The sequence below is a fragment of the Nyctereutes procyonoides genome, unplaced genomic scaffold, assembly GCF_905146905.1.
Source record: "Nyctereutes procyonoides isolate TBG_1078 unplaced genomic scaffold, NYPRO_anot_genome, whole genome shotgun sequence".
NCBI classification, from domain to species: Eukaryota; Metazoa; Chordata; class Mammalia; order Carnivora; family Canidae; genus Nyctereutes; species Nyctereutes procyonoides.
In genome coordinates, this window is record NW_026575142.1 from 14,738,192 (window position 1) to 14,751,262 (window position 13,071).

Genomic DNA, 13,071 nt, shown 5'->3' on the forward strand with positions numbered 1-13,071 from the left:
GGGGCAGTAAATTGGCTGGTGTCGAGGATCTGCAGCAGACAAGATGATTAAGAGGCCTACGCCGGAGCGCCCGGGGCAGGGAATGTCAGCCCAAGTTGGAATCACGCAACAGGCCTTGGCATGAGCGAGCCTGGGAGCCGGGAGGGCGGGCGGCCCCAGCTCCGGGGTGGGCCGAGGCCCCACAGACTCGCTGGAGTCACCGAACCTGGCACCCGGCGGCGGCGGGGTCGCGCCAGGCCACGGCGCGTCTTTCCCCGGGAAGCCCGCGAAGCAGAGAGCGGGAGGGTGCAGGGGCCAGAGGAAGGGGGCGTTTCCGCAGACGGAGAGCGGGGCACGCAGCCGGCAGAGCGAGGATGCGCCCAGGTCCCCGAAGTGAGGGGGCGGGGAGGGGGAGGGGCGAGCGAGGGGACAGACAAAGCCCGGCTGGGGGAGGCCGGGGCCGGCTCCAGCCCCGCCGGGGGCAACGCGCTGGCAAGCCTTTCTCACAGTCTGGGGGCCCGCCGGGAGACGCGGAGCCCTGTGATCAGCCCGCCGCCGCGCAGACACGCTCCCCCCGCGCGGGACTGCGCTCCCCAAAGCGCGAATGAAAAATGGAAATGGGAAGCCGCGATCTGGGCTCCCTGCACTGGGAAACCGGTCGCGCTCGAACACACATAAATCTTCATTGTAATCCCCTTCCATTCGCTCGCGTGAAATATCAGGCCAGAGACAGGATATGACAGGCGCTGGGAAGCAGGGGGAGGGAAGCCGAGGAGTGAGGGGTGCGCGGCCCTCTCTGCTCCACCCCCTGGCAGGGTTGCTGGGGACTCTGGCCCAGCGCGGGGAGAGAGCTCCCGTTCCAGGGGCAGGCAGCCTGGGCGCGCCCTCTTCCACTTCCCCTCCCATTCCCGCCCCCCCCCCGGGACCCCCCCCAATCCCCCAGCGCGCGCGGGGCGCAGGCCACCCAGCCCCGGGTGCTCCACTGGGCGTAGACACCCCCCCCTCCCGCTGCCCCGAATTCCCGCCGCCCGGCCCCGCGGCTCCCGGGCTGGGGCGAGCAGAGAAGAAAGGGGACGGATCCCGGGGCTTAATCAGCGCGGCTCGCAATGTGGGACCGTTTAGGAGGCTCCCCCTCGGCTTGCTTTCAGGATTACTTGTGAAAATTGTGAATATCCGTCCCATGTAAGAATTTCCGAGACTGGTGGGGCGAGTTTGGGGAAAGTATCAGGTTTGATGGGGGCGGAGAGTGCTCCTAGAAAACTGGAGCTTTGTTTACAAACAGTGCAGCGGTGGAAGCGAGGAGGAGGGACAGAGGGGTAAAGGGAGGGGTGAAGACGCGGGGGGATGGTCCCCTCCCGTGCTGGAAGCCCCGGTGAAGGAGGACGATGCTGGGGTTCAGAAGGCCCTCTTGCCTTCCAAAAACAGAAAGTCGTGCTCACTGACGGTAAAAGCCAGGAGCAACTCCCCCACTCCCACTCCGCCCACCCCCGCGTCCGCGTCCCAAGCACCAGCTCAAGAGTCAAAAGCCGCCAAGGAACAGCGCCCAGCAGTGCCCTAAACCTGTTTAGGATCAGAGACCTCCTGGAGAAGGAAGCTGCAGATCCTCCCTTCCTCCTAAAATACCTCCCTTGCATTCGATTTTGGGGTCCCCAGAAGCCACGGGATGGGGGCGCGATCCTGCTGTTCCAGTTGCCCGCGGGCCCCCGGCCCGGTCCGACCAGGCTTTGCGGACGCGCGTGGGCTCTGGCAGGGTCACGACACCCGAAATAGCCCCGAGGGATACTTCGCTGGGCCGGGACCTCCCTCTGCACCTGGGATCGGCCCCGCTCGCTCCCCGTGCCGCCCCGCCCCCGCTCTCCCCCCGCCCCCCCGCGCTCCGAGGCCCCCCTGGCGGGACTTCCCCTCGCGGGGACGGCTTTGGCAGTGATTGCCACATTACAAGATGTTACATTCCGCCCTGGGGCCTGGGGCCGGGCCGGGCGGGGGAGACAATGTGTTTCGTGAAAAGAAAGAGCGGGCAGGTCCTGGAAGAGCCGCCACTCGGAGGCTCCACGTGCGAGCAGGGCACGGTCTCGGGAGACCTCCCTCCCCGGGCCGCCTCCGCCTCCGCCTCCGCCCCGGGCTCGGGCTCCCACTGAGCGCGGGGCCTCAGGGTCCCGCCCGACCGCAAACGCCGCGGATCCTGGCGTTTGCGGGCAGAGGGGCAGCGCTCCCGCGACTGTCCAGAGGCCCGTTTGGGGGGATCCTCGGGAGCCCCGGTGCCACCCGCTGCGTCCCGGGTCGGGTCCCGCCCTCGCGGGGAGTTGGGGAGCGGGGGGGGGGGGCGGACCAGGTGCGGAGCCCGGGGAGGTGGAGGACAGCTGCAGGACGGAGGGTTAGAGCTTGGGGGACGGAGAAGCGGCGACGGGGAGGGGTGCACAGGACTCGGCGGGCGCCGGGGTCATCCCAGGGGCGGGCTCCCCGCACTCGCGGTCCTGCCCTCCTGGTGGTGCGCGAGTCTCAGACACCCTAGAAATGAAGTCGTCGCTCATTGAACAATGGGGACCTGTGGCCCTGGAGCCCGAGCGGGCCCGGCTGCTCCGAGAGGTGGCCGCGCACCGGGTGGAGTCCCCCGCCCGCAGCGCCGCGCTGCCCCCTCCCCCGGGGCAGCCTCCGCCCCGCCCCACCCCTCCGCGGCCCTGGCCTCCGCTTCTTAAAGTCGCAGGGTGTCTCGGCGCTGGAGAGAAGCGCCTCCCAAGTGGGGAGTGTTTCTGGGGTGGGGGGGCGCCATCCCGAGACGGTGGAGACCCAGGAAGGGCCTAGGCGACGGCGGGGCGGGCCCCGACGACCCTCAGCTTCTTCCCTCCCCGTCCCAAAGCCTCCAAAGAGCAGCAGCCTCGCGTTCACACTAAGTCCTCAATCTGACGCCTGCTCCCGCACCCCGCTCCCCGCCTCCCGCCCCCTGACCTGCAAATTCCTGGGCCCAACCGGGCTGCAAAGCTAAGGAGGTTTTGGGGAATCCGGGAAAGGGGCCGAGGGAAATAGGGGAGAACTGGAAATTAGAGAGGAAGGAGTGTCGGGATGGGGGTGCGGGAGGTCGGGCTCAGTCACTTTCTTAATAGTTGCCTGCACTGAGGGTGGGGGCTCGGGGCTTCCGTGGCATCCAAGCCGGGAAAAGCAGGCACCCGGGGGAAAAGGATTCTCTTCTCGACGTGTTCACCAGGAGAACAGTGAAAATTTGCCTTAGGTGGCCAATTTTCTCATTTGCCCCTATTAAAAGAAAAAGCCCAAGAAATTCAATTAAAGCCACCCTGGCCAAGGCGCTATTTGAGGCATGAATGTCTCCCCTAAAGCTGCAGCAATCATGTGGCATTAGACACTTCCGGAATCCTATAGCCAACCTGAAAAATCCCAGACCCCCTTTTTCCCTAATTTTTGCTCTGATCTGTAATTTTATCCACATTTGCACTAGTTTGAGCATTCTGGCTCTCCCATCTGAAAGCCTGCAATTACTATATAATTCTTCGCAATTTCAGATGTCCTAATATGGACTGTAATTTTTGCGCAAGACAATTTCCTGCTATTTCAAGCATCAACATTGTCAAAGTTGTATGTACATAATAAATGGGAATATCAATGCATAGTTTTTAGCATAACATCTTGACTCCTCGATAATTATATCCGTTCGGAGCCTACGCAGAATTAGCCTGAATTGCATGGTAACTGCTGCTGCTTTAAAATTTTTAAAAATTACTCATAATTTTCCCAAAGATTACCAAGATCTCGAGTGCACAATGTCATCAGCGTAATGAAGAGTAAACATTTATGCTAATAATCTGCAATTTTTTTCATCAGCTATAAAGACAGAGGCTATATAGCCGAAAATTTCAGTCCTATTCTGCAAGCGCAGCGCTGCAAAAAGCCTGCGGCGCTCGGAGGCGCCTGGTCCTGGAGACCTCTTTCCACTCTTTACTCTCAGGATAGGAGGATGGGGCTGGGGGTTTCTTTTTGGTTTTCTGGTTTTGTTTTGATCTGGTTTGGTCGGTTTTGTATTTCCTATTTTTCTTTTTTTCCTTTTTTTTCCTTTTTTCCTTTTCTTTCCTGTCATTCTCCCAGCCAAATGCCGCCTTCGACCCTTTTGATTTGATCTAGCAAAGATTGTGTCCAGATTATCTGAAATTGACACTGAAGAAGGTAAGGGTGGAAACTGGTTTCATTTTTCAGAGGGTTGGAAGGCTGCGCTGCGCCCGCCGCGGTGGCTCCCGCTCCGGGAGTAGGAGGGTGGGGGAGTGATTATGTATGCACCAGCTAATTCTTCCATCAAAACTTCTTGTCAGCGATGTCAGGATTATTTTTTTTCCTTTTTATAAAAACACTTGATGTTTCAGGAAGTGTTAATCCCTGAAGGTTGGGGGATGAAGGCGGGGGTAGCAAAGGAGTGGGTGTGGGTGACAGGTTTCTTGAGCCTGGGGAAGGCACCCTTTAGAGCCGTTTGCCTGTCTACACTGGAGTTGGGGTCTGCTGTGGAGCTGGGGACCGAAGGAGGGTTTCTTTGAGTCATGGGAGGGAGAGACCCTTACCCTCCGTACTGCCTTCGATGGAGGTGCCTATGGCTTGTGCAGGATGAGGAGCGGGAAAGTTTGCTTTAGCCTGTGATTTCAGGATGTTTAACGCAGGCGGTGGCTTGACAAAACCCAGATAATTCTGAAATCGGTTTTTAAAAGATACAGAATGAAAGAGATGGATAGCAGAATTTTTTTAAAAAAGATAGCTGGGGACCTGGGTTGCTTCTTTCCTCTCAATTTTTCTTGAGGTCAGGTATCTCAGGTTCTATATCCAGCACACAGACCTACCTTTCCATAGATGACAGAAATGGACAATTTCTTCAAGAGGAGAGATTTAATTAATTTTCCCATCAAATGATTCTAGGAATGAAATTATATTTCTATGCATATAGATAGAGGAATTTTTAAACTTGTTGTAGCTCTTAAAACCAACGCAGAACCGGAAAGGCTGAAGAGCCATCTGACCCAGCCCAGGTTCAGGTCCCGAAAAGAAAGAAAATAAAACATAATAATCAATGAAGGAAAGCTGTGAACTATAAACATGTTTCCATTTCATATTTTTCAAATTTTGCCTAGATTTGGAAGCTGGATTCTTGGACAACTATACTACTACTTGCAGGACCACTCAGTCCCAGGCTTATGAAAGCCAAGACCAGCGAGAAGGGGGCTAGGGATTGTTGCTTGTGCCCTAAACCCCCCACCCTTGCCCCTTTTAGAGCTAGTGTGTGTGAGAGAAGACATTAAAGAGGTATCTGTTGTTTGGCAATTTTGCTAAGTCTGTCTTCACTACTCCGACGCTGTGCATTTGCTAATTTGGAGGCCTGGCCATTGACAAGCTTGCTCCATACACCTGCAAGCAATTTGCCGGCTCCGGTACCGGAGAATTGCAGAGATGGCAGCTCGCACCTATTTGATTTTTTTTTCCCTTTTCTCAATGCACAGCAAATTTGGCTTTCAGTGCGTTATCTCTTTTGTTAATGCAAAAAGATTCCCTGGGCGAAAAAATTGCTCATAATTACCAGAGAGATGGGGAAACTGCATTAGAATAAATAAACCTGAAATTACTGTAATTATGTTGTGTTTGATGGGCCCGGCTTGTAATCAAGAAGAGAATACAGTGAAATGATGCTGACCCTCTTGGGTTTGCAGCTGTACGCGCACTTTGGGGTCTTTTTTTGCAGAAAAGAGTCATTTTGATAATCATTAAGCTGTGTGTAACCTATTTCAGAAGTGTTTTAAAATGAGGTTCACATTTTTTGAACAAGGGGAAAAAAATCCCAAAATTGCATTTTGCCATTACAGACTCATACATAAGGAAAGGTTGTGTTTTCTAAGTGACAATTGTTAAGACATAATATTCGAAATCAGTATTTAATCATTATAATGAGGTATTGTTTAAATATAACCACCTTTAGATTATTCATAGTTTAATTAATATACTCATTATGAAAATCTTTGAATCAGATATTTGATGAACTACTTGTCAGTAACAAGGCAGCATTAATTAGGCCTATATTGAGATTAACATTTTTTAAAAGTGCAACCGCTTATAATTATAATAGAGCCTAACTAAAGACCGCCTTCGTTGAGCTAAAACTAATAATTTCTCTATTTGAACTGTTAGCAAGAGATTATTAAATTAGTATAAGCTAATATCTCATAATATTAAAATCCGCTTGACCAAACAGATTTTGCCTGTGGCTTCAGGCACTGGGCCCTGGCTGCTGCACCGGAGTTGGATGTGCGAGAGCGACCCACCAAAACCTCCCCTCTAGCAAAGACACATCTCCAAGGAAAACCAAATCAGGGAAGGTCCCTATCCCGGCGGCGGAACCCAGCCTGGGAAACCGTGTTCCCTCTCAGCTTTGAGGCCAATCCACTCCCTGCCTCAGAGATTTGATCTCCCCAGTTTGCACCCCGGGTTCTGGAGACCTGCGGGAGCGGTAAAGCCACAGTCCCAGGGCCCGAAGGGGCCCTGAGGTCCCCGGCTCCATCCCCCACTATTTCCCCAGCTCCCTGCAACACCGCCCCTCCACCACTTCCCCTCCCCTTCCCAAAGGGCGTCAGAAGAGCCTGGAGCATCTGCTCTTTCACCAGCACCAATTGAAAAATGGGTGCTTGTCACAACACAGATCACTGCCTTCCCCGCTTTGCTCCCCACCGCGCGCTGCAACGGCCCCCCAAAGGCGGAGGGCCAGCCCGCTGGAAGCAGTGTCGCAAGGCGAGTGCAAGGGATGCAGGAATCGCTCAAAGCAGCCCGTCGGGGCCCGCAGCTTCCCAGAGCTTCCTCCGCTTGGCTGTAGGGTCTGGGGTTGAGGTTGGGGTGAAACGCCAGGCCACCGGGTGGAGGGAGCCAGGCTGGTTCTAGTTGCTCGGAGTCCACTCTGTCCTGGAGGGGATTCATCAGAGTGTTCCCTGGAGGAGCTCCCTCCCCGGCCTGGCCTCCCGACCCTGGGGCTAGACTGAGGGGTCTGGCTTCTGCCAGCCCCGTGGTTCCAGGAGCCCTCCGAGCCCTCCTGCCCCTCCCTTGGCATTTCCATCTGAGGCTCAGAGAGCAGCTGAGGATCATTAGGCGGGAAGGGGCTTCTCGTCGTGGATGGGCCCGACGGGTGGGAGTGACTGTGGAGGGGCCCAGATGGCGCCTGGGGACTGTCCCTCGGAGCTCGCTGATTGACTGGGTGTAGCCCGACAGACGAGTCCTTCCGGCCCCTTTCCGGTGTCTGGCTGCGTCTTTTCCGCGTCGGGTTCGAGCGCCCTGCGGGCAAGCAGAAGCCGGAAGGCCAGATCTCCGCGCTGGCGAGGGGGCAAAGCCCTGTGTCTCCACTTTCAGTCCTCTTGGCTTCGGGCGGTGACTGGGTGTGGGGTGGCACTCACATCTCCAATGCCCGCTACCTTTGAGCTCTGCTTTCCCCTCCTCTCAGCCAGCCTGCACAGTCCCTTTGGTTCCTGAGACCTGGCTCTGTCACACAGCACCTGTTCCCTATCCCCCCTTCCAAGGACCCTTGCCAGACAGTCGCTGCCCACCCTCCTAACCCAGGTAGGGATCAGACCCCTTGGGGCCCAGAAGCAGGGCAAGATGAACGGTCCCAGCCGCTTGGGAGGGCCTTGGGGGTTATTCCCGTAGTCTGGAGCCAGGAGTCCCTTACCCCTGCACTATCTGTCCCCAGAGGGGGAGGCCTGGCTCAGCCCACAGCACCCCCTCACACAGCACACCAGACAGCAGTTCTTTCTCGAAACCATAATTTTACTGTCTCAAAGAAACTTTATAACTTATTTACAAAGTTCTTTTTTTCCCAAGATACAAAGCAATAAGTTAACATTCTCAATATAAAACTAAACTTTGACATAGAGAACACAAAACACGGTTGATTTCAATTGATCACATTTTCCAAATTTCACAAGTAAAATGTCAAGATTCTCATTTCACAAAGCATCAGGTTTTACAGCCACACACAACAGAACGGAAAAGAGCTAAGCTTGTGCAACATGTTTACGGAACAATAATAATAACAATAATAATTAACAACAATAATAATATGTACAGCGATTAGACCCTGCACTGGAGACTGGGCGTCCAGGGTGCCGCCTGGTGTTATTCTGTGGTCCGAGCCTCTGGGGATTAGTGTTGCTTTTGTCTTTCTTTAAAGCTCACTGGCTTTAGGGCACTCGTTTATGCCTGCCTGTTTGTTTGTTGTTTGTTTCACTGCCCATCGGGCCACTCTTTCTTGCTCCCCAAGGAGGGAATTAGAATTTTCCTTCTTGTCCAGGCAAAGCGACCAAGTGTTTTTTCCCCGAGATGAGAAAATTGTGTTGGCTTCGTTTCTCCTTTTTTTTCTTTTAAAAATAATACGGGACATGTAAAAATGCAAAGCATTAGGTTCCAACCTCTCCATACCAGCGAAGTACAAAAGTTACTGTATAAGTTAAAAATCACCAGGTCCTCCTTAGTCGTTTTCCCCGGGGGTGCGTTTGAAGTCACCGGTACTACGGGACCTTGTGCTCCACAGAATTGGCCAACATCCACCCTCAGGCGAAGTCCATTCCTCAATAAATAAAACCCCCTCCCTCCAGTTTCCCCCGATTCCCGAACGAGCTACACAGATGGCTAGGCAGGCCCAGGAGAAGGTCCGAAAGGACAAGACGTCCCAGCCTGCGGAGCTGGGCGGCCGGCGGCCCGGGCCTCTTCCGACCTGGTGACTTTTTTCAGAGGCCGCAGAACGAGGACAGCGGACAGACGAGGACCTCGACTTCGTCGGCGCACAGATACAGAGCGAAAGGAGACAAGAGACAGACAGAACAGAAAAAAAAAAAAAGCTTTTGCTTTTTCTACATTTTTTTTGTGGGTTTTCTTTTTTTTTCCTTTTTTTTTTTTTTTTTCCTGATGGTCCCACGCAGCTGAGGGTCGGCGAGTCGGGGCCAGCTGGCCGGTCGCGCTGCTCTGGCCGTGTCTCGGGCGGTCGCGCCTGCGTTCGGAGGCCGCTGTCACCGCGCGGCCCAGGCGGGGCGAGGGCGAGCGCGTGGGCGCCGGGGAGTCGCGGGTGCGGACCGCGCGGGACTCCAAGGAGGTGGCGGGCGTCCGGCCTTCGCGGTTCCTTCTTCTTTGCCCCTGGGCCCTTCCGGGGGAGGGGGGGCGCCCGGGGCTTGCGGACGGGGTGGATGGACCGGGAGGCGGGAGGGGCCCGGGCCGGGGGAGACGGGAAGGAGGCGGGAGGGTGCGGGCGCGCAACCTCACATGAGCTGGGGCTGCTGCATAGCTTCTTGGTGCGCCGAGGGGTACCACGACGTGTAGCTGGGGATGTAGGAACCCGCGCTGCCGCCCGAGCCCTTCCCAGATGAGGAGTTGGGGTTCCAGCCCGGCGGCACGGGCGGGGAGCCGGCCGACAGCGCCCGGCCGTTGGCCAGCGCGCTACCCTCCAGAGCCGCCCCGCCCTGCTTCATCAGTTTCTTGAACTTGGACCGCTTGTTCTGGAACCAGATCTTGACCTGCAAGAGCGGACAATAATGTGACTGGCTAGGTCCATTGTGCCTACCGTGGTGGTGGGGAGATGGGGGGGACAGTGGAGACAGGATGCCCCTGCGCGACTGGGCAGCGCTTGCTGGGGGAGCAGAGCACCCCTCACCTATGGGAACCAAAGCCTCGGAGGCCAGGCCGCCGGCCGCAGGTGGCCCCCAAGGGCAGCTCGCAGGGAGCCAAGGGGGCGTGGTGGTGAGGAGTTAGGGGGGTATTCAGGCCTTCGCTTGTCAGGGGCTCAGCCCGACCCTGGCAATCGTCTGGGGGGAAGAAGCAGCGCCTGCACGACCTCGAGTCTTCAAGTCCAATATGATCATCAATAAAAAAGAATCGAGCGGAGGAAAGGAGTGGAGGAAATTTATTTGCAATGCCACCTGCTTTCTCTTTGCTCCAGCCTTTCTGTCCCTGAGTGAGTTGGGGGCTGACTGAGGCCAAAAGGTTTTTGTTAAACTTTTTCATTTGGACTTACATCAACCTTTCCTTAGTGTCTGTTTGCTCTCCCCAGCTCTGCTCCAAATCCCGGCCCAGACGTTGGAAACGTGCGCCAGTCGTGGTCAGAAAGCCCCATGGGCTCCCCAGAGTCTTAGAGCAATCCGGGAAGGAAGGTCCCACGTTCCTCCTCCAGGGTCTGGGACTTGGGAGGTGACAAGGCGGAGGAAAGGATTTCCCCACACCCCAACCCGGTGAGGAGGAGGAGGAGGAGGAGGAGGAGGAGGAGGAGGAGGAGGAGAGGAGGAGGAGAAGGGAAACAGAGGTTCTGGCCCAGGCCCTGAGTGATTAGCCACACACTTTAAAGGCAAAGAAGGGATTAAGCCCAGCGTCTATTGTTCCAGTTGTTCGGGCACGTGTGACCTCAGAGTCCCCAAACAAAACGTCTAGGGAAATCCTTCCGCGCCCTAATCAGATTGTCCAGGGACTGAGGGCCGGGCGGCAGGCAGCGCGGAGTACAGAGTGCAGCGGCAGAGCCGGAGCAGAGAGAACGAGGGAGGAAGGAGAGCCATGGGTGGGACGGACACACCACACACCACACACACACACACACACACGCAGCAAGCACGCGCGCACACACGCACACAGTCTCCGACCCTGAGGCCCGGAGAGCAAGAAATGAAGCTCCGGGCGCAGGCCGGCCGCGGGAGGCCCGCTTGGCAGAGGGGCCGCGGCGAGGTACCTGCGTCTGCGTGAGTCCCAAGGAGGCCGCGAGCTCCGCCCTCTCGGGCAGAGCTAGGTACTGAGTTTGCTGGAACCTCCGGTTCAAAGCCTGCAACTGCAAACTGGAATAAATCGTCCTGGGTTTGCGGATCTTTTTCCCCTTGCCATTGAAGCGCACTTCGCCGCCTTCCACCACCGTGCTCTTCTCCGAGTCGGCCCCTGGAGGGACAGCAGAAGCGGGGGGGCCGCTGTTAACGCGGGGACAGCCTTTAGTGCGGGGAGCCGAGGGCGAGTGGCAACCGAGGGGTGGCAGAGGCTGGGCCGAGAGAGAACGCTCAAGAAAACTCCGAAAGCCAGGGAAGGGTCCCGCAAAGTCCGAGGGCCGGCCCCGGGCCGCAGCAGGCGGACTGGGGCAGTTCCCAGGCGTGCAGTTCCTGCCTTTGCAGAGAAAGTTTGCTATTTTTTGCAGGCGGTAGTTGAGGTTTAATTACCCTTAATTGCATACATTGTTTATAGCGCTACGCAATAAATAATTACTGAGACTAATACGTGCACATGTGGGTTTCTGTTTTCCAAAGGGGCATTGTGTGCTCGGCGCACAGAGCCGCCCAGAGGCCCAGACAGTGCCAGGGGACGCTCTCAGATTTATCCTTTGCTGGATAGTTGCGAGTTGGGTGGAATTTTTTTTAAAAAAATTTTTTTCTTTGCTCTGACAAGGATCCATACATAGATTGATACCCGAAACCTCCATTGCTCCGGCGCCCTCCCCACCCCCACCCCCACCTCGCTCTCCCCCTCTCCCTCCTCTCTCTCTCTCTCTCTCTCTTCCTCCCCCCTTTCCTCCCTCCCTTCCTCCCTCCTTCCGTCCCTCTCTCCCCTGTACCCTGTCCTCTCCCTCTCCCTGGCAGGCGCACGTACCTGGGTCCTCCAGGCGGCTCTGGGCGAGGCTAGCGCTGCCCGGGTAGGACTGCACCGAACTGATGTAGGGGCTGGACGCGTGGCTGCTGACCGAGTTGACGTAGGGGTAGCCCAGCGGTCGGGAGAAAGACGAGGCCGAGCTGTAGGCGCCGTCGGGCTGCGAGTGGCCCGCCGAGTGTAAACAGTGCATGGAGTAGTGCCCGTGGGACATGGGAGAAGGAGACATTTGCTGGTTGGGTGGCCCAAACTCCATAAACACCGCCTTGCCCGACACGGGGCTGTTGAGACTTTCTGGCATGGTGGTCATGGTCATCTCTTCTCGCGGGGTCTGGGTGTGGGTCTCTCTCTCTCCTCTGCTTCCCTTTTGGGGGTCTCTGTGTTTCTCAGGACAGGAAGGAACCCAATTTAAGCGGAACAGGGGTTTTCACTTTCCATTCATAAGAAAATGGAGTTTGTCTCTTTGAAAAGTCTAAGCATGATGCTGCCGAGCTCCCCAAACTCGCTTCAAAGCTTTGACTCAGCCAAGGTCATAAATATTCATGAGCTGGCGGAGCTGATTGGTCCGCTGTCTTGCATAATCACCGGGGATTGGTCCGAGGCGCTCCGGCTCCGCTGGACTAGAGCGGGCGAGGCGGCCGGGCCTGGGGAGAACCGCGTCCGCACGTCCCGGCCGGGGCTCCTCTGCAACAGAGCGCGCCGCGCGGAGCGCACAATGGGCTGCGGCGCCCGCGCCGGGACCTCCGCGGCCCGCGGCTCTCGAGCCTCCCGCCTCCCCGGCGCGCCTCACTTCCCAGAAACCCGCCAGCGGCTCGGCGCAGCCGCCCTCCCCCCGCGACTGTCCCCACCCTCCGCCCGCCCCCAGCGCCGGGCCCGGGGCGCCGCTGCTCCCAGCAGCCGCGGTGCCCGGGCCCAGCGCTCCGCCTGGGCGGCCCGGGAGCCCGGCCTCGGCGGCCTCGCAGCGCCAAGCCGCGCGCTGCGGCCGGGGGCGGGGGCCACCTCCGGCTCCGCGGAGGGCGGCGGGGCGCGGTGCTCCCGAGCGCCGTGTGCCCAGCGCAGCGCCCTGCGCGGCGGCGCCTCCCAGGCCTGGGTCCGCTCAGCCACATCCCCGGGGTCGGCTTTGGGGCCCCCCGGGCGAACTCACTCACTCGGCCGCCGCGCCGCCGCCGCCGCTCCCTGGGGCCCGCTCGCATTGCTCCAGGCCCAGCTGGCCGCTCCAGCTCGAGGCTGCACCGGTCTGATGAGAGCAGAGCGCGCGGAGAGCCAGGAACCCGCGCTTCTCCTCCCAGGAAAGGCGGCCGCACCGCCCCCTCCCCCAGCACACACCCCCTCTCTCCCTCCCTGCCTTCCTCCGCCTCCCCCTCCCCTCCACTCCCTCTGCGCCCAGTGCCCTGGACTCACTCGCCCCAAGGGCGCGGCGCAGAGTGGAGCCGAGGAGCCGGCGGGCTCAGTTCGGCTCGAGCCCCGGGC

The 13,071-nt window shown here is 57.8% G+C and overlaps 1 protein-coding gene across 4 annotated transcripts; it reads right to left on the bottom strand.

Annotated features, from left to right (window-relative positions):
• Positions 1-7,776: 7,776 nt before the first annotated feature.
• On the bottom strand, positions 7,777-12,822 carry DLX1 (distal-less homeobox 1). Of its 4 annotated transcripts, none has more exons than XM_055308165.1 (4): positions 12,750-12,822; positions 11,605-11,978; positions 10,706-10,905; positions 7,777-9,506 (listed from the first exon to the last, which is right to left on the bottom strand). In XM_055308165.1, exons 2-4 carry the CDS (start codon positions 11,915-11,917, stop codon positions 9,252-9,254), a joined length of 768 nt encoding a protein of 255 aa, XP_055164140.1. In that variant the 5' UTR covers positions 11,918-11,978; positions 12,750-12,822; the 3' UTR covers positions 7,777-9,251. The 4 variants fall into 4 exon arrangements, with proteins under 4 accessions (XP_055164140.1, XP_055164138.1, XP_055164139.1 ...); XM_055308163.1 differs by having other exon boundaries at positions 11,605-12,285; positions 12,750-12,813; XM_055308164.1 differs by having other exon boundaries at positions 11,605-12,285; positions 12,746-12,774.
• Positions 12,823-13,071: the final 249 nt, after the last annotated feature.

Bases quoted from the DNA above. Each gene is read 5' to 3' on its own strand.
- DLX1 (XM_055308165.1), bottom strand. From the start codon at position 11,917: ATGACCATGACCACCATGCCAGAAAGTCTCAACAGCCCCGTGTCGGGC. The intron at 10,906-11,604 runs GTACGTGCGCCT...CTGTCCCTCCAG, and splicing joins GAGCCGCCTGGAGGACCCAG to GGGCCGACTCGGAGAAGAGC. The intron at 9,507-10,705 runs GTACCTCGCCGC...CCGCTCTTGCAG, and splicing joins TGGGACTCACGCAGACGCAG to GTCAAGATCTGGTTCCAGAA.